Below are 21,194 nucleotides of genomic sequence, written 5' to 3' on the forward strand. Positions count from 1 at the left end.
ATTGAGAAAAAAAAAGACATCTTGTCAATCAGCTAAGACGGAAATAAATATCAATCAGGGAAAACTCCCAGAAAGTAAGAAAATAACTTTTAATTCTAAGCAGGGTTTGAAAGCCTTTGCTTTAGATTTGAGGAATACAAGACGAAACAGAATCAAAGACAAGCAAGCAAAACAGAACTTTTATATGTGGATTGTTTCTTAGGCATCAGTGGAGTACTTATCATGTTTTCCAACCGATGCCACTACACCATGGCATCCTGCCAAATATATGTATGTCAAATCTGTTTCTGAGACCTCCTTTTAGAATACATTGTGCATAGTCACCACCGAGGAGGTGTGTTCTTACAAATTGCTGATTCCTTGCATTGCTTTCACTTTCTTTATTTGAAAACCTGCTTTACTTGCGCTTTAAAGTTATAGTTAAATCATTCTTATATTGCCATCACTGAATTAGTAAGAAGAAGAAGCAACCTGACACATGTTGAACTGGAAAGATCGCTGCATCGTTTCTTAAATTCTCATTCTGTTCTCCTCGATTTTCTCGTGCCTGTTATGTTTATAGACAGCTGGTTACAGTGCATGGGAAACTCAGACGAAGCCGAGCAGAAGTCTGAATGCAACTGCAATGCGGATAAAGTGAAGTAATTTCCGTATTACGCGATTGCAAGGGTAATCATGAATTTGAGTGTCTTTCTAAAATACACAAGTTGAAGATTCAGCTAAAATGCAAATACAACTGTGAAAAAGATGTTCGAGTAGTTTCCAAACGGAAACACAACCAACCATGCGTTAAATATTAGCAACCTTTTCCCTACCGATTCTAGTTCTAACTTCATACATCTCAGTGAAATAAATAATTGTCATCAATTTATGCCTAAGATTTTTTAGGTCGTTTGTTTGTTGGTTTGTTTTCAAAGAAGTCACAAGCACTGGGTTATTAATAACAGGATCACCACTGCACTCAACCCAATCCCAAGAATATTCCCGAGGCAATCTTCTCACGCGAGGATTACACGCAAGGAGCACACATGGGCGTGGGGGGCGCGAGTATACCTAAGGAGCCTGGGTAAGATAAAACTGGGTACCAGGCTTCCAACAGCTGAACACTGCACACTTAACACCGCGCGTTCCGAATGCTTTCTGCAACATTTCCCTTGCAAACTCGATTTGCATTGGTAATCAAAACCCTGGGGATTATGCAAATGTGACTCTAAAAGAGGTTACACGTGCTCCACCCCATCACTCTACGCGAGGCCGCAAAAGTGCAGAGCTTGGCAACCTACCCTCCCTCGTGCTTGATCCTCTCAGCCCCTATCTTTGCCTGGTCTTGGGCTTGTCCCAGGCCAGAGGAGTGATTCTCCACACCTCATTGTCATTATCTGTCATTAATAACAATACCCAGGGTAGAAATTACACTACCCAATTAAGTTACAACAAACAAATTTTTCAACTGTTTTATCAAAAAATGATAATAATAATCATAATAATCACAATAAGAATGTGCTAGCGAGGACCTGCCTCTCGTGCCAGATTCTAACTAGAAAACTAATTCCTTGACTTAATCAAAGTGACAAGTACATCATTTGTTAAATTTGAATACCAACATACATAGATTAATTGACCACTCTCCATAGAGCTTTTCAGGGCCATTCTTACAACACTGTGCGGGAGACTTTACCAGACTGCTTGTAGCAGTTTACAATGAATAAAGGCAAATCTAACAGATGCCCCAAATTTTCAATAAACAGGCCAGACCACATCACAGTAATCTCGTGAGTAGGTTTTTTAACGTCTCCTGCCTAACCAAGTTAACTAATTAACAGATGCAGGAGACGGGACCTACGGTTTATTCGCCCTTATCCGAGAAGACTACAATGATATTATAGAAAGGTAGCACATTCACCTCAGTTATTTTAAGAGCTTGAGAGTTGGTCCGGTCGGGGCTCGAACCCTCGACCTTCCGCTCAACAGTCCGGCGCTCTAACTAATTGAGCTAACCGGGAGGCGGTTAGAGAAGAAGAGAGAGAAAGGATAATAAATAAATCCTGTTTCACAGGAATTTTACGCTAAACTACACCTTAGCTTCCCAGAAATACTGAACAATCGTTATAGCGCTACAAGTAATTTCTTTTCGCTTTCAGAACGTTCAAACATAATTTTAAAACTTAAAAACATAATTTAGGTTAATTCATGTCAGTTATTGCACAATCTGGGAGCTTGGAACTTATTACTACCATTCTCCTGGACGATGGGTACTAAATTGCACGGAATATGTGAAAATGAAACATTATCATCAATTTCTACGCTTTCACGAAATAATAGCAAAAACATTTAGTGAATAACTCGTACTGCTAGATCACATCAACTTGACCGCCTGCGGGATCGCTGGGTTCAACCCAGCGTGGTAAAACTTTTCTGAGACTGCAAGTACAGGTTAGCGGTTGAAAGTGCATTTAAAAGTCTCTCTTGAGTAGGATAATGTTCTGGTGAGTGCTCACTTAAATTGGAGGAATTACACAAATACATGTACAATTAAAAATTACGGTAAAATTCAAATTATTTTGGATTGGTTTGTTTAACGAACAGATTTAAGTATGTTTTGCCGTTCCATAAATATAAAACTTTACAGTCATTACTACTGCTACTGCTACTGCTACTATCGTTCTTTCAGTTCACTAGTGCCCCTATAAGAACAAATTTGCTATCTACTGCACTAGCGACACAAAATAGGGCGTAATAAAGATATTTCTAAGTTCCTACAAAAGATTCAAGTAACTTTTGCTACAAAACTAATGAAAATCTTCATATACAACAGAAGAACACTACCTTAACTAATGAAACAAATATCTACAACAGACATTTACTACATAACCTTACATATCATAACCAATAAAAACAAAGATATGTACGTCAGTTGACTATCCATGTAGATATTATACATAGGGAGCGTGAAATTTCACAGCTGACGACAGAGCTCTTCCTTCCATGAGTCACCTAAATAATCATCTCTTCTGATTCTGGATCTGAAACATGATCCAAACAATCCATCAGTATGAACAGAAAAAATTTTTTTTCCTGTAGTACATGTATTTGATTTCAAAACCGTTGACCCATGAACGATGAGACCCATTCTCATTATTCACGGGAAATCTCTTTCAGTTTAATCTGTGATTTCCCTTTTCTTCTGAGAAAGCTTGGATGGCTTCCATCATTAGCCAATTGCATCTAACGATGATAATAATGTACATCTGACCCTTGAGGTCGCACCTTTTACTGCAAACGCCTTTTGAAAACGTTTTTTGGTGTCATACATGAAAGGTGTTTAAAATGAGAAATTTCTTCTTAGTTATTACAGTATACCTAAAACCTGGCATACATGATGGAAGTCATAGAAAAAATCTCTGTAGAACTATTGACAGCATGCAAAACGACATATTACTGAGCAGATGAGAAACTATGACCAAAAAAAAATTCTTCTGATAGCTCCACACTATCAATAATTATTCTCTATGTTTATTTCCTCAAATTTGACCAGAGCAAAGACAGTGTAAGTAGGAACCCAAACCTGCCTTTCTTATACCCTATGATTACGCATGGTTCAAGTTACACCTGGATGATCAACAAGCAGGCTACCCAATCAAACTATTGCTAATCCAAGTTCAGATAGACTAGTAATTTCTCTCATAAAATAATCACAGTGAATCTATAAACTTAAGGGAAAAATTTTAAAATAAACAATTCCTCCAGAAATACTCACCATTATGCCACTTCAGAGGAAGCAACTCATCATGATCATCGCTACATGAAGGAACCGCAAGGTCTGGATATGCTTTTCTGTGGTCGAGTTGATCCTGCTGCCCAGAGTTCCCACTAGAGACTGGACTCTTGAAGTCAGATGACAGCTGTGGAAAGACGGCCAACAAGCTTTCAATTAAACTCATTAAAATCAGTTAACGTTGAGTTACACAAGCCATATAATATTTATATTTGTACTTCACCAAGCTTCTCCCAGTTTTAATACTGAAATAGGGACAGGAGGATTAATAGCCAGTGTCATTGATGAGACCACACCTTATTTCAACCTCAAGCAATCGAATATGTAAAAGAAATTTGTACATTATAACTCATTAAAAAAAAAATAAAACACCGCCAATATTATTATTACCAAAATCACACAGTAAAGCATCTAATGTCACCCTACACATCCACTCCTTACATTTTGCAATGTGTTTCTGGCAAACACAAAAAGCTCCACTCACGCAACCCACCTTAACTAACCTTAAATGCTGGGACACCGGACCAGTCAGGTGAGCGAACAAAACTTGGCATCATTATGGGATTTTCTTGCGCTAGTAAGTAGCTTTGTCTTGAGAATGGCGATGGCGATGACGATGATGATGATGATGAGGAAATAGGATTACTGTTGGCCTTTGTTAGCTACAGAGAAATTACAGAAATTACCATCAAATGTTAATCTGACATTACTACACCTTCAGGACTGAAATACCATTTAGAAATCACTTTTGCATGATGAAGTGCAAAAACAAAGAAAATAATAAAAAACAATAATAAATGCAATAACCTAAACAATGAATGGCTAATTAATAACTATGAATGGTCAATTCATTTGTAAATACCTTTTTCTTTGTCCCACTAGTGGTTTTCTTGGTTATCAAAGACTGAGTAACTTTTCGCCTTCTACCAATACCGATTATCACATTTAATGCACACTGCAGGGTAAGAAAAGTACACAGTAAGTTTGGAGGTAATGAAAAAAATCAAAGCGTACCCTTGGTTCCAGTGCAATCAACATTGTTTTAAAAACTATAAAAAAAGCGATCTTACTAGCAATGGTCCTTCAATGTGATCATTCTCATCAGAGTCAATTGTTTCCTCAGAATGCTGACACATGCTTTGCCGTCTCTTACTACGCAAGTGCATTTCCCTATGCTCTTCGCAGACAGTATAAGTCCTAGTTGCCAAGTTGTAGATTCTCTCAGAGGGAATACCACTGAATGAGATTCGCCTGCTTCTGTTTTGGCTCATCCTTTCCAGTTCATGATGTAAAAGAGTTAACTCTTTTTGAACAAGGTCTTGTTTCATCGTGTACTGTCCACAGTTCTGACAGCTGAAATTTTGTCCAGAGATGTACTGGTGCTGATTCAGCAAGTGGTTCTGGAGTTGTTTGATGACACCAAGCAGATCTTGTATCATCTTTTGCTTCATTTGCAAGTCTTTGAGGAATTCTTCAGTTTTACGTAAACGCTGGCTTTGTCTACTCAGTGCCTGACAATCTATGCACTGTTGAACAGTAAAAAGGGAATCACAAGCAAAAAATTCAGTTAATTGCTATGCTGCCAATCTCATAAAGGAATCTTACCACACAGATCATATCCCTACACTGTTCAAGGTTACATTGCCTGGTTATGAACAGAGAATACTAGTAATCAAGCTACTAATGGCTGGGAACTAAGGAGGGATTGTAAAACACAGTGATATCTGAAATCGAAATACCTTTATGCCACTTTGTGAATGATTAAATCGTTACCAAAAACTTGTTTCTGACAATGCTAAAAAAGTTTAATTTTTTAAGACTCAATGTCATTTTACAGTCTTTAACACCCACTTTGCCTCACAGAATCAGTAGCTTTCATTTAATTAGTACAAAATGTATATGCACACTATACAAAGTATGTTGGCCTCACCTTTCTCACAGCATAAGCCTTCACTTGACCTTCTTCTTGTTTAAGGACCAACCTTTGGGATGTCACTGTGCTTGAACACACAAGAACCTGGATAGAGGTCAAAAGAAAAACAATGCCTATATTAGAACCAACTTCATTCAGATATTGCAAGCATTCAAATCTTACCTACATCCAAACTACTGCATTCAATTAATTAACATGAATTAACTTCTTAACTCCTAAGATCTGATTGTTAACTTTCCTCTCAAAGCTGCTACACATCTTATAAATTAGTTACAAGAATTTTAGTGTTAGATCAGAATAACAACGTCTACATGTACATGACAAGTCTGAGTATTCTCATTTCCTGGTTGGAGGATAAACTATGGATATTACAGAGATAAGTGACATGTTAATCACTTCTGGGAGTTAATGGGTTAATGTGGTTTCACAAAATATCCCAAGGACCCACATTAACCCTGTCACTCTCAACATCTCCATATTAATTCTCCTCTCTGCTTTCCATTACATTTCTTATAATTTTGGCATTGAGAAAATTGGTGTTACATCAACCAAGCCATCTCCCTGTTGATTTTTCTCTTCCTTCTCATCACCTCTTTAATTGATAAGGTATTGATATTGTTGAGAGAAATTGCACTTTGGTCACCTCTGGGAGTGATAGGGTTAGGGTTAGGAAGTCACTTACATCTTACTTTGGGATGGTATATAAGGGTCGACATTGTAAACCAAAGTATTTAAAGAATGCAAGCTCATTTGGAAACATTTTAAGGTGGCTGAAGACAGTTTTTGATACCTGTGTTTCTTTCATCATTTTCTCTGAAAACCTTGATCTCTCAGTCGCCAAAACTGGCTGCAAGCAAGTTAACAACACAAATGCTGCTTTTTTGATAGTTGCCTAGCATATGCGTCATTGCCATGGTGACATGAATAAATATAAACAGGCCTTTAAAATTGGTTTTGTTTGTTTGTAGAAAATCTAGTCATTAGATTTTCTTTAGAATTTGCATACAACGAGCTTGTAACGATACTCACAAGTTAACACCATTTTGCTAACAACTTAACAGAGAGATCTTTAATCATCCCTTGTTGAAAGTTCACTCGATTATCTAGAATTTCCTTTGTTAAAAGTTAATTTTTTTCAATACTCCAGTTACTTACTTCCTAAAGTATTTGCCTACCAAATTTCGTGAAATTCTAATATTTAAGTGGTTCTCAAGAAATAAGGATATTTCCGAGAAAGCAATTTTCTATTCAATTGCAATTTTTTTACTTACTAAGCATGTGCTGCATTTGACTGGGTTCTGTCGGTAACAGTGGAAAAGCTGAGAATTGCTGGGTTCTTTCTGCCATTAACTTTTCTAACATGTCTTTATAATAAAAGACTAAAGCCCTCAATACACTGCGCCAATTATAGAGAAAAATAGCACAGATAGTGCAGATACGTGTTGAGTAAATAAAATGACCGCTCTATTAACGGCATGTTTGTCTTTTGCAATCCTTGTGCACGTGCTGAATTGCATCAGCAAAAGCGCGTACGAAAACTGTGTTCAACCACCTTAAGGAGGAATGAAATGCCTCAAATCATAAAACCACAAAACAAGACCATTTGACTGCTTTTATTGAGAGTGCAGCAAATAAGTCAAATTGAACTCTGATGCTTTTGCACAAAGCTAAGTTGTTCTTCAAAAGTTCTCAGTGAGAAATGTGATAGCAAGAGAATCATGTTAAGCAACAAGAAACCTCTGAATGTCTCCATCAAAAAAAAAAAAAGAGACTGCATAGTAGCCTTTTATGAGCTCTTGTAACTTATGAAGAACTGGGGTGAATACTATCAGTATTTGATGAACCAATCATATTAACCACTTCATTATTTGATTGCAATTCTTTTGACATCATTACCTTTTTATCTTCACTCAACACCCTCTCCACTTTGAAATTCTCTGGTTCTTCCTTCCAGTTATATAGGATGCTGTCACTGCCAATAATACTGTCTACCACTAAATGTGACAAGATTTGAAGAGAAGGAACCAAAGTCATCAACTTCTTGGCAACATCTGTGCGTTTGATATGCAGCACTGCTAAAAACAGCTCTTGAGGAGTAGCAGCTTCTCCAACCTCTGCTTTCCATTTCAAAAGAAACTGGTATGCTTTCTCTCCAACACCCTTGAAATCTTCATCAATGTTATCGAGAATGCATTCTCTTCTCAGCATATAACGTCCAAGTTTTTTCCAAGATACACCAATATCTTCATGTATGTCACCAAATATAGATTCCATGGAAGGGTAAGAGGAAACACCCTGGTATGGGGCTGGACAAAATACACAAAGTTGGTGCATTCTTTCTATAAATTTTTTTCTTCCTTATAGCTTAGAGTAACCACACATTATACTACAATATTTAATCACTTACATGTAATAACTTTTAACTAAACAAGTGTGAGGGCCAATTACTAGAGAATATTGGCGCGTGACCTGAGGTTTGTAACTAACCCCAGGAGTGCTTGAGTGAGTCAGATTAGTATAAGTAGTCTTTTATATGGAACTTGGACCAAACTCCTATATTCTAAACTTGCTGCCTTTCACTAATAAAAATAGATGGGCTATGACTGTTACCATGGAAACAGTCTGTACAGGAAAATCCCAACTAAATAAGTACCTGTTAGTATGCTCTGAATTACTTCAGGACCAACTTGCTATATAAAGATAAAAATTATCAACAAGTACAAAACTACCTAAACAGCAAAAGAAAGATGCTCTAGCACTACACTGAACCAAAAAAGAAATTCAAAATTTCAATTAACCACAACATTGCTTACACAATATTTGCAATATTTCTTAAAACTCTCCACACACAGTACCTGCTGGGAAGAAAGACAATTGTTTCTTTGCTGTAGGCTCTGGTGTACTACAATGCCACAATGAAGGAGGTGGTGATATCCAAGTTTGATCACTACTGGAAAATGAACTGGATGACTGTGATAATGGTGAGAAAAAGCCGGAGTCCCTAAATCGAGGAGAGTTGGTCAAATATTCTTCTGCGGCAACACTATCATCTACTGAGAGAGGTCGCCGTGAACCAGACCGCATCAATGATAAGTGCCTCATTACGTTCACCTCTAGCAATGTTATTTCATGATCAAAGACATCTTCAGCACCTGGAAAAAAAGACAGTGGCTCCTTCATTTAACCCTTAATCTGTCAGAATTTTTTGAATAATTATAGAAATTTCAAGAGTATTTTAAGAAAAAAATCATTAAAATTCGAGATTTTAACCAATCATGACTTATTACATATCATAATAAAGCTAATAAAATGTGCTATCGGATGGACTAGGATATGCTCGTTTTCTACATAAATTATGCTTATTTATTCCATACATTTGCATAAATTATGGAAATTTTCTTACTTTTTCAAAACAAATTACCAGAAAACACCAGAAATTTGCAAGGAAAATACAAATCTTACAAGTTTCTTCAAAAATGTACTTCTAGACAATATTTAGAAGATATTGTTCTGCCTGTGGTATTCTTCATGACAACCAGAACGGCATAAACGTTTCATGCAAGATCTGCAGCCAAAGCCAGTTTCCTTTCGCTTTGCTCCTTTCACTCCAATGCAACAGTGGTGACATCTTCCAAACTTCAGGAGCCCCAGGTCAGCAAGATTGACAGAATCATGGTCCCTTCCATGAAATGGAGGGGGAGGCATGGCTGGTGCTGGGCCAGGCTGACGTCGGCAAGAAAAATTTCCAATCAGCTTGTGGATGACACCAGCCATAAATTTGTCATGGGACAATGGCTTTGGGGGTTTTTGTGGAGGTGGCATGTTCATAATTCGGAAATTTTCCTTGTACACAATGTATGCATTGACCATAATTGCATCCAAAAAGTTAACAAACATTCTCACCCACCATCTCCTGGACTTGCGATCAATAGCATAATTGCGCACCATTTGATCATGTCGATCGACAGCACCCATGTTCTTATTGTAGTCAACTGCACATGGCGAGCAGGGCAAATTTACCTGTTCACCTCTTCTCAGTTTTCTGGTGATTGTGCAATTGCCATGAGAAGAGTGCACATTTGATAAAAAAGAAACATGTTTGGTATCTTTCCACACTGTGCAAACTGTTGTTTCAGATGCCACAGTATGAAATTCACCACGCTTCATTTGTTTTAGTAAGTTTTTACCCTGCAAAGCCTTTGGGTAATTTTTTCGATTATTTCTTATTGTTCCCACAACACTGATTGATAGCTCACTCAACTCTTGCAAAAGGGGAATGCTGGTAAAGAAATTGTCAATGTACAATACAGTTCCTCTGTCCTGAAGTTGCGCAACTAGGTCAGTAACAACCCGATGTGCTAGACCTTTTTCAGCATTTCCACCAGATTTCCCTGTGTACACCTGGAAATCATAAAGGTATCCACAACACGAACAAGCCAATTCCCAGATTTTTGTACCTCTTTTGATTGGTTTCATGGGAAGGTACTGTTTGAAAGGATTTCTCCCTTTTCCCTTTACCATGTGCTCATCAACACAAACTTTCTGGCCAATATTGTATGAATGCTCGAATTTTTCTTTCATTCCATTGATCATGGGCCTTAACTTGTAGAGCTTATCATTGGCATCATCAGTAGGAGCAGGCTGCCTTGTGTTGTCAGCCAAATGAAAATTCTGCCACAGTTGCCAGAATCGGTTCCTGGTAAAAACACTTTGCATTGCAGGAACAGCAAATACCCAATCCCGAGAAAAGTAATGATCAAAATTGGGCAGTCTGTGTAAAGCCATGAAATAAAGGGCACCAACAAATGCTTTCATCTCATCTTTATTTGTGTCACAGAGCCAAGTTTTTCTTTGTTTCTGGGCAACATACAGATTTGTTTGTTCTACTAAAATATCCCAGAGTTCTTCAGGGAATAAAAGACTAAAAAAATTTACTGGCTCAGAGTCAGCTTCCAGAAGAGTAATAGGGCCGTGCTGCCCCCTGTATTCAGGAAATGAAACAACAACATTCTCATCACGATTTCCCCACCTTATAGCTGAATTGTCTTCATCACGTCGGTTTGCAGGGGATCGTGATCTTGCCCCTCGTGCAGCAGTTCCGCGTGCTCCTCTGCCACGTGGTCTTCCCCTACTCGATCGTCTTCTAGTGGAATTTGTTGTTTCATTTCGCTGAAAATCACTCTCACTATCATCCGATTCCAAAGGTGGAATAGCTTCATGTTCTATTTCACTCGCAGAATTGTATGATTCGTCAGAGTCTGTATTAGACCCGTCCATATTGCTTTCTTGATCTCCTTCTTCCCCCTCGAAGTCAGAGACATCGCTATCCTCGGGAACATCCATGACAATCCTAGCAACTTCCTCTGCTGTATATGTTCTTGCTTGTCTTGCCGCCATGTTGAAATCGCTCTTAGAAAGTTTTACCAAATTTGAGCGAAAAATGACTGAATTATGGCTTCAAACGCAAAGCTAATTTTACCTACGCCATCTTTAAATACCCTTCAGGACATTTAAATCGAAGGCTTGAAGAAAAAACACCAAATTCAAGAGAAATAATACAGTCCAGTTCGTGAAAAAATTTCAGCAGGTTCGTAAACAGCCTTAGACATGAAAACGAGGCTTATAGCCGACCTGGGAGAACTCTACTTCATGTAAACAACGATTTTTGTCCATGACGTCATATGCGCGGAATAATCCGCGCTTGACAGATTAAGGGTTAAAAAATTAATAACATTTTTCACTTGTGAGAGAGAAAGGGTCCAAACATTGCAATGGCTGAATATTCAACTTTTGGGAAAAGTTAACAAAGGTATTTACCTTGTGACATGAGAACATGGATTTTGCCAGAACAAAGGCAAGTATTGTCTAGTTTAATCAACAGGAAGCCTACGAGCATTTCATAAATTTGTTATTTTGTTTTCAAATCTGTTTACTGGTGTTGCTTGACAACCAGTCCAATACCCATAACTTATTAAGAAACATTACAAACAGTTAAATACAAAGAAAGTCCATTGCACAAGTTAATTCACCATGAAATCATGGTGTCAATGAACAAAAAAGGCTTTCTTGGTAGGGGGTAACTTGCTCTAGTAGTTAGAAGGATTGTCACTTAACAATAGAACTTGCCAAAATTAACAATCAAATATTCCCTGATTCAAATGTGGTTTACTCTTGAGTTCTATTAAAGAAACGTGTCAAAAACACTCAAAGTTTTTACTCAAGAGGTTCCTTCTGTTATCGATAAGATCTTAAACAACACAGCATATTTTTTTTCTCCGTAACATTACACAACAGCACTATTCATGATCCAAATTTAGATTAGTTTTGGCAGGAACTGGAGAGCAAAAGATTAGCTACACAACTTTCCCATGGCGCAAGGTCACGCAAAAACCGAGAATTGCAAAATATACTTCCGAAATTTAATTTAATTTTCACTCAATTAACAGCTTAGAAAATTTATGACAGGAAGAAAAAACGGCTAATACGGTTCGTGTCTGATACAATTTTCTTGCATCAAGTATGTAGAACTAATTCCAATTTGATATTTGTTCGCCATTTCAAATTTACGCTTCGCCAGCAAATACCATATGAAACAATGTTGTAAAATTAGTCAATTACAAACACAATATCTAACCTTGCACTGGAATAGAACATCAAACCAAGTTAAAATATGATAAAATGAGCTTTACAGACAGAAATGAAGATATGTGCAAAAGAAAAACATACGATTTTCTGTCCAAAGACAGCTGATGGGTTATGTATAATTTTCCATATGCAAATAGAAATGTAAAACACGAGGGCAAGAATCTGTACTGAACGATTTAATCAAAGTATCGCCATTAATACGAAACAGGCGCCCCTACAAACAATTGACGATTATTAGATATTTAAGTCGAAACAAGGAATAATAACCTCCTGTCTTTTAAGCCCTAAGTACTCGCGCCCAATGTGAAGTTCATCGCCGCAATAATGGAACCAGGCCGAACGACAAGCGTTTATTATGGATTTCAGACGCTTCCAATTTTAACCCACATTTGAAAACCGGAAAATGGGCTGCTTCATTAGGATAAAAAACTCAAAACTCATCCATAAAACGCAAAAATTTCTTCGAACATGACTGCGTGCGGTTGCAAATTGGTTTGTGTGAATGAACTTCGCGGTTTTGATTCCCGCATCCGTTGAGCGAGAGTCGTAAACAAACTTCTCGTCTCTTTACCTTAATTCTTATCACCTCTACAACTATCATGGCCTTTGTTAACTGAAATGCGTTAAATGGGAATGAATACATCGAGAATGATTAAGATATCAAGTTTGCCTACCAGTTGGGTAGGACAAGTTTGGACTTGTAGTCTCCAAAGCACTTGCCATCTTGATTTTCCGAGGACCCACAGCTCCGCTTTTCTTTTGGACAAATACCTTTTCGACGCTGACTGTTACCTTCCTACATTGACTTCAATGTCCAAAAAGACAAGCCTATGAGGTGGTGATTCTCCGGCAACAGGAAAAAAGTTTAGCAAAGATGTAACAATAGATTCGATCTCTCTTGGCCTTTGCGTTACTATGGACGTTACGTCAGCGGTATAAATACATCCACAAGTTCCGCGCATGCAGTTTTCTTTAAAAAATAAATCCGTTTCTAAAGACCAAAATTTCTGAAATTTCGAAAGATCAGTAAAGAAAGTAAACTCTAGAAACCTTGTTTTACGGTGATAGTGTAAAACGTAGGTCATCAGCTAATCGAAGAAAAGTATGTATGCTAAGTCATACATTCCACCCTCACTACCCCTCAGGGTAGGATAAAGTTCTGCCGCACAAGTTAACAGGTTTCCAAGAGCACAGTAAAATCGCTTCGAATGTCGCGTGACTTACTGTTTCTTCAACATGATATTGGCAAATTACATACGATTCTATACTGCTTACGTACATAGAGGTCAAACAGTCAAGGGGTTTTTTCCACGCGCTGAAACAAACAAGTTCTAGAAACTTCCTGTCGAAAAGCTAAAAAACCACAAACTTGGCTGAAGCTTTGATTCCATTTATTTTCTGCGCTGAAGACTGAACTTCAACTTTGATATTTCTCTTACTCTGCTTCAAGAGGTTTTCTCTTTTCTTTTTCCCAATCTTGTATTTTCTTATTCGCCGTTCACTCGCGCATTCACACGAACTTAATTATTTTACCTCTAAGGCCCGGGGATTATCTCTTGAACCGCGCACACCTCGTTCCTGGCATTTTCTTCTCATCTTTTCTCTCGCATATCAAATCTCTATGCTAAAACGCGCAATTCTTTTCTAAGCTGGCGAAAAATTGAATTTGATGATGCTTTCAGATATCCCTGTTCTGTGCTCTAATTAGAGTCAAGTTTGTATACGAGCGCTTTCAACAGAGAACTTGAAAAAAAAATTGAAATTAAGTTAATAGTGTGAGTAGAACATAAATGATCTAAGTCTCATGCATAACGGTTTATTTAGTTTGATAAGATTTAGTTTGATAGATGTATCAGTCGTTCCTTTTCACAATTAAAAAAATCAGACAACAGATAGTTCAGATAGTTGAGAAACTGTATAATCACCAGCCGGTTTAGTGATTACAGGAGTGATTGAGTCTTAATTTGGATTCAATTTAAATGTTTAAGCCTAATTAGGTAATGTTGAGGAGTGTAAGCTATGTAAGTCAGAGTTGACTGAGCTTGTCACGCTAACGACTTCCGGTTAAGTTACTGAAGTAAGTCAAACTTAAAAAGTTATAACGTGTTTCTAAAGTGAAATGATTTGGTGTCATGTGGACACCAAACGGTTCAGTGCATTGTGAAATAGCTTCATTTATAAAAATAAACGAGATAAAACACGCGCTCTGATTAGTTTGAAATAAGTAGATAATTTGGTTTTATCAACTGGGTATATATCTAAATTAGCCACTGTAAAGGAATTCTAAGATGACGTTTTGAGCGTTAGCAGAGCGAAGGCTCTGACTAAGGTGAAAGAAGAAAAAATATCAGGCAAATTGTCCTGTTGGGTGAATGAAAAATATCACCTGTTGTTCAAGCAAAGGATATCGATGAAATCGATGGATGTTGCAGTAATTTTATCTTTCCGTCATCAGTAATGGGATACTGGACGAAGTCTTAAGGCTTTTTACAAAATTTGTTCATTTAAGGAAGCGAATACTGATCATCAGCGCTCTGTTAACTATGGTGCACAGTTTGCGAGTTTTTCGCGGAATCAGCTGGTAAAGACCCTTCGTTGGAAGCTTTTCCCAGGAAAAAGACAATTATTTGCGACGCGGAACCTACCCGTCAGTGTTTTCCTAATACCGGAAAAGCGCCTAAGACTTGCGATTACCCCCTGCCCGATTTTGACGTCATTTATGACCCGTGAATAAGAACCCAAGGAAAGGTGGAATTTTAATTTTGACGGGTGATATTTTGTTAAAAAAAAAAAAAAAAAAGATAGCTGTTTTAAAATTTGATTGGTGGAAAAGAAGCTTCCTTCGACTGACGCGAGATCCAAATTAAGCTCTCACTGGAGACTGCGTATTGGTGCTAATCGTTTGCTTTTAATTAATTTTGAAACTTCTTCCCGGCGTTTTTGTTGGTTTACAGAGTTGCGATAGCACGGGTGAGGGAACGGGGAACTAAAGTGAAAGGAAAACAGGAGAACTGAGTAGAATTCTCTGAGGGAGTGTTTGATTTATTTTAAGCTGCATTATCTGTTGCGACTGTCCCCTCTTCCCTGTCTTCACTGCTTGTACGGGCCAACTTTTGATCAAACGTTCTTTCTTTCGACGGTCTTTACCCCTTTGGCCCCTATGAATGACCGGCATCTAAATTCTCCTTACAACATCACCCCCCCCCCCCCCCCCGCATCAGAAAGTAAGGTTAAGAGCGTTAGGAATATGATCATTAACTGAAGGAACTCTTGATAGTTATACAGATTCTCCTTGTCAACACCTTAGAAAATTTATAGAGAACAGTATGGAGAATATACATACTGATGTTAGGGTCTCTTATCTTTGTTATCCTGTCCGCCTTGTTTTGCGCTGTCATTCACTTCCGTGCTCCTCTGAAAATCAGATCTGATCGCAGTCCAGGAACTCGTTAATTTGTTAATGTTTTGTCGTGGTTGTATTTCATTTACTATTACGCTTAACCATCCTAGTGATCTGTTTGAGTATTATCTGTTTACTGGCAATTAAATTCAAAAATTTGCCGCCGTTCACCGTTAAGTCTGAACGGAGCAGTTACGGTACAGATGTTTATTCAGAAAAGTAGCATAGTGATTGAGCGGTATAGATCATCAACCCTAGGGCCTAAAATCTGAAATAATCCGTGAAAAATATATAACTCTAATCTGTAAAACTGATCTGTAAAACTCATCCGGAATAAATCTGTAAACTGTTATGACAAAATCCAAAAAAATCCAGAAATTTTTAAACTTTGTGGAAAAATTAAAATCATAAAACACAGACTCAAAATGGCGTCTTAATCTTGTTTTCAAATTAAAACGCTTAAATTTTTTAAAAGTGCTTAAAGAAAAATTAAGTATAACAATTAAGAATGCGTATTTCTAAATCAAAAAAAAAATTAATATATATAGTATGAATAAAGAAAATTATCAAAAATTTAATAAAGTACTTAAAGAAAAAAAACGTAATAAAATTATGCAGAGTGATTCCAGATCTAAAAAAATATTTACATATAGTATAGATAATATGAATAGACAAAATTTAGAAAATCTATCGAGAAAGCAACTTAGCCATATTTTTTTTAAAGTTATTTAGAATAGCATTTATATTCATTTGACATTCTTCTCCTTTTTTATTTGTGTATCTATTGTTCTTAACGATTTCACCAATCTCTTGCATTATAAAATGGGATTCATATCCTCTCAAATTATGAAAGATTACAGGTATTTTATCAGTTATTTGAAAATTAGGATTACAATCTTGGTGTGTAGAACCTCTGTACGAACCAGTCACGTGACAATGATCTCTCACACGAGTATCTTTTTCAGTATATTCTTTTTCAGATATGACATTTAGCAGCATTTTTAAATTGTTCTTCATCTTCTTTTGTCATTTTTAATGGTTTGTTGAATTTTGATTTGATGACACTCTTGCAATATTTTACTTCTTCAAGCATTTTTCCATGAATTTATAAACGGCTTTTTCACCACGATATATTTGAATTGGTTTTGTGTATTTATCATCATAACAACAAACAACTTCATAACCAGATCCACAATCAGTGTGTTTTTGATAAGCTTCAGTATAGGATTCTTTATCAGAAGGCTGGCATCCATGAATTTTCTCTGTGATAGCTTCAAAGTCAGCATAAATAACAAATGGAACTGGTAATTGTTTATGACAATTATTGAATTTCAATGTTATTTTTTATTTCAATATGTAATTTTTTAATCCTCTGAGTATACTTATCTTGTGGATTTAAATGTCTAATAGGTTTACTATTGAAATATACTTCTTTAATTTGAAATTCACCATCAGGATTGAATTTTTCAAAAGTTATTTTTAATGATTCAACTAATTTCATTCCTTTCATTTCTTTTAATACTTTTTCAATAAATTTTCTTGTAACTACTCTTGTGCTTTGTATTTGAATTAATGGTCTTTTTCATCTTTAATATTTATTTTCACACAATCTTGTATATCCTTTCAAAGCTCTGTTTGTTTCAATTACTTTGGTAAGCTTTTTTGTTCTTGGTGGTGGAACAGGTTTGTCCATTTTTTGTTTATCTTCATATTTTTTAATAATCTCTGACAATCCCCAAACGCTTGTTTCTATTTTTAGTTTATTAATTGGAATGATAGGAGGTTCTATGATTTCTTTTTTGATATTTTTTTTCTTGATATTCTTGAGCCATCTGTTTTACACTTTTTTGTCTTTGCTGAATAATTGGTGATTGATTTTCATTTAAAATAATTTGAATCATAACATCTTTTGGAATTAATTTACTAAGTTGCTTTCTCGATAGATTTTCTAAATTTTGTCTATTCATATTATCTATACTATATGTAAATATTTTTTTGGATCTGGAATCACTCTGCATAATTTTATTACGTTTTTTTCCTTTAAGTACTTTATTAAATTTTTGATAATTTTCTTTATTCATACTATATATATTAAATTTTTTTTTTGATTTAGAAATACGCATTCTTAATTGTTATACTTAATTTTTCTTTAAGCACTTTTAAAAAATTTAAGCGTTTTAATTTGAAAACAAGATTAAGACGCCATTTTGAGTCTGTGTTTTATGATTTTAATTTTTCCACAAAGTTTAAAAATTTCTGGATTTTTTTTGGATTTTGTCATAACAGTTTACAGATTTATTCCGGATGAGTTTTACAGATCAGTTTTACAGATTAGAGTTATATATTTTTCACGGATTATTTCAGATTTTAGGCCCTAGGGTTGATGATCTATACCGCTCAATCACTATGCTACTTTTCTGAATAAACATCTGTACCGTAACTGCTCCGTTCAGACTTAACGGTGAACGGCGGCAAATTTTTGAATTTAATTGCCAGTAAACAGATAATACTCAAACAGATCACTAGGATGGTTAAGCGTAATAGTAAATGAAATACAACCACGACAAAACATTAACAAATTAACGAGTTCCTGGACTGCGATCAGATCTGATTTTCAGAGGAGCACGGAAGTGAATGACAGCGCAAAACAAGGCGGACAGGATAACAAAGATAAGAGACCCTAACATCAGTATGTATATTCTCCATACTGTTCTCTATAAATTTTCTAAGGTGTTGACAAGGAGAATCTGTATAACTATCAAGAGTTCCCTCAGTTAATGATCATATTCCTAATGCTCTTAACCTTACTTTGCGATGCGGGGGGGGGGGGGGTGATGTTGTAAGGAGAATTTAGATGCCGGTCATTCATAGGGGCCAAAGGGATAACGACCGTCGAAAGAAAGAACGTTTGATCGAAAGTTGGCCCGTTCAAGCAGTGAAGACAGGGAAGAGGGGGCAGTCGCAATAGATAATGCAGCTTAAAATAAATCAAACACTCCCTCAGAGAATTCTACCCAGTTCTCCTGTTTTCCTTTCACTTTAGTTCCTCGTTCCCTTACTCGTACTATCGCAACTCTGTAAACCAACAAAAACGCCGGGAAGAAGTTTCAAAATTAATTAAAAGCAAACGATTAGCACCAAAATCGCTAAAGACAATACGCAGTCTCCAGTGAGAGCTTGATTTGGATCTCGCGTCAGTCGAAGGAAGCTTCTTTTCCACCAATCAAATTTTAAAACAGCTATCTTTTTTTTTTTAAAAAAATATCACTTGTTAAAATTAAAATTCCACCTTTCCTTGGGTTCTTATTCACGCGTCACAAATGACGTCAAAATCGGGTAGGGGGTAATCGCAAGTCTTAGGCGCTTTTCCGGTATTAGGAAAACACTGACGGGTAGGTCCCTCGTCGCAAATAATTGTCTTTTTCCTGGGAAAAGCTTCCAACGAAGGGTCTTTGCCAGCTGATTCCGCGAAAAACTCGCAAACTGTGCACCATAGTTAACAGAGCGCTGATGATCATTATTCGCTTCCTTAAATGAACAAATTTTGTAAAAAGCCTTAAGACGAAGATTACAAAAGATTTTTTTGATAAGCTTTTTACAAAGATGTTTTTGATAAGCTTTAGTACAAGATTCTTTATCAGAAGGCTGGCATCCATGAATTTTCTCTGTGATAGCTTCAAAGTCAGCACAAATAACAAATGGAACTGGTAATTGTTTATGATAATTATTGAATTTCAATATGTTATTTTTTATTTCAATATTAGTTTTTAATCCTCTGAGGATAACATTCGTTGGATTAGTTGCTACTGGAGCCATCATTGGTGGTGTAACACTAAACCCAATTATCCTTGGTATTGTGACTGGATCTGGAATAGTACTAAAAACCTTCTTGGAATTAAAGAATTATAAGAAAAATATCGAGATGTGCAAGTTTGCTTTCATATCCTATGAAAAGACATTAACTGAATTGAGGTCATGTTTGAGAGGGCTTCAATTTGATGAGCATGTGTTTTTAAATCATGTCAAAGTCATTGATGAATTGATAATAGACATGTGCCCATTAGCAGACAAATATTCTTAAAAATATGATGTTAAATTTGCTGATTAAGGATCGAATCAATTTCATCTCCAATAAGATTTTTTATTTGAGCCTAATACTTCTTATATTATTTAATAGTCTTCTTCGATTTCGGAGCTTTGATTTCATTTGGTGATAAATTCATCATATGAATTAGCTTACCAATGATAAACTTCATTGATATTATCCGTTTTCTTCCACTTTTTATTTGAGGTTCCATTTCTTTGATAAGATCAAAGACTTAAATGATTTTATTTATATCATTTCGAGATATTTGAATTCTATATTGATCATCAATTTCATAAATAACTTTTTCTATGTGGTATTTTCTGATATAGACTGATTTTTTTTGGAATTTATACATATTGTTATAAAAACCAATGAACTTGCAATCTTCTAAATTATAACCATGAACTAATCCCCAATTAATACAAACAAATGAACCATCTCTTCATTTCACATTTTGACTCTCACAACATTTCTCTTCAACAATTTCGTTTTCTTTAATAGTTTTATCACAAAAAGGACAATAACATCTATCATCTTCAAGTAATTAACAAATGGTAAACACCACAGCGTACACTATTGAGTTATGGATGCACGCGGGAGGTTGCTAAGCACGAAAGAAGCGTAAGAGTCGCTCGAGGCGACAGCCGAGAGCGACTCTAGCTTCTTGAGTGCTTAGCAAACCTCCCAAGTGCATCCATAACTCAATAGTGTACGCTGTGGTGTTTACCATTTGTTTTATAACATAACATTGATACATTGTAGCTAAAGAGTTCCCGTTTATTTAACAAATCTTACGCGACCAGAAAAAACAAGCGCGCGCGGAAAAATAGTCTTTGCATTTGCTCACGTCAGCAGCGTACACCCATGGGCAAATGGGGAACGCTAAATTGACCAATCAGAGCGCGCGCTTTACTTTGGTTATGTTATAATGCTAAATGAATATTATAATCACACATCTCTCATACTATAAATAGAATTGAAAAAATTTAAGTGTTTTAATTTGAAAACAAGATTAAGAAGAAGCCATTTTGAGGCTGTGTTTTATGATTTTAATTTTTCCATAAGTTTAAAATTTCTGGATTTTTTTTGGATTTTTGGATTTTGTCATACCAGTTTACAAATTTATTCCAGATCATTTTCACAGATCACTTCTACAGATCACTTTTACAGATTAGAGTTATATATTTTTCATGGATTATTTCAGATTTTTAGGCCCTAGGGTTGATGATCTATACCGTTCAATCACTATACTACTCAGAAATGTCACACCTGCGTCAAGAAATTCAACCAGACTCGCACCAACCGCACAAAAGTAAATAAAATGTGTAAGACAACAAAGATCTTGTACTAAACG

At 36.2% G+C, this 21,194-nt stretch overlaps 1 protein-coding gene across 1 annotated transcript; it reads right to left on the minus strand.

Annotated features, from left to right (window-relative positions):
- Positions 1 to 1,440: 1,440 nt before the first annotated feature.
- Positions 1,441 to 13,563, minus strand: LOC111340165 (uncharacterized). Its single transcript, XM_022946957.2, has 9 exons — positions 13,028 to 13,563; positions 8,564 to 8,860; positions 7,605 to 8,014; positions 5,706 to 5,792; positions 4,846 to 5,301; positions 4,638 to 4,730; positions 4,279 to 4,437; positions 3,758 to 3,902; positions 1,441 to 3,023 (listed from the first exon to the last, which is right to left on the minus strand). Exons 1-9 carry the CDS (start codon positions 13,074 to 13,076, stop codon positions 2,995 to 2,997), a joined length of 1,725 nt encoding a protein of 574 aa, XP_022802692.2. The 5' UTR covers positions 13,077 to 13,563; the 3' UTR covers positions 1,441 to 2,994.
- Positions 13,564 to 21,194: the final 7,631 nt, after the last annotated feature.

Source organism: Stylophora pistillata, chromosome 3 (genome assembly GCF_964205215.1).
Source record: "Stylophora pistillata chromosome 3, jaStyPist1.2, whole genome shotgun sequence".
NCBI lineage: Eukaryota > Metazoa > Cnidaria > Anthozoa > Scleractinia > Pocilloporidae > Stylophora > Stylophora pistillata.

Excerpts from the sequence above, each read along its gene's own strand:
- LOC111340165 (XM_022946957.2), bottom strand. The coding sequence starts at position 13,076 with ATGGCAAGTGCTTTGGAGACTACAAGTCCAAACTTGTCCTACCCAACT. Across the intron at positions 5,793-7,604 it reads TGTTGAGTGAAGATAAAAAG|GTTCTTGTGTGTTCAAGCAC; the intron begins GTAATGATGTCA and ends ACCTCTATCCAG. Across the intron at positions 3,903-4,278 it reads CCGGTGTCCCAGCATTTAAG|CTGTCATCTGACTTCAAGAG; the intron begins GTTAGTTAAGGT and ends GTCTTTCCACAG.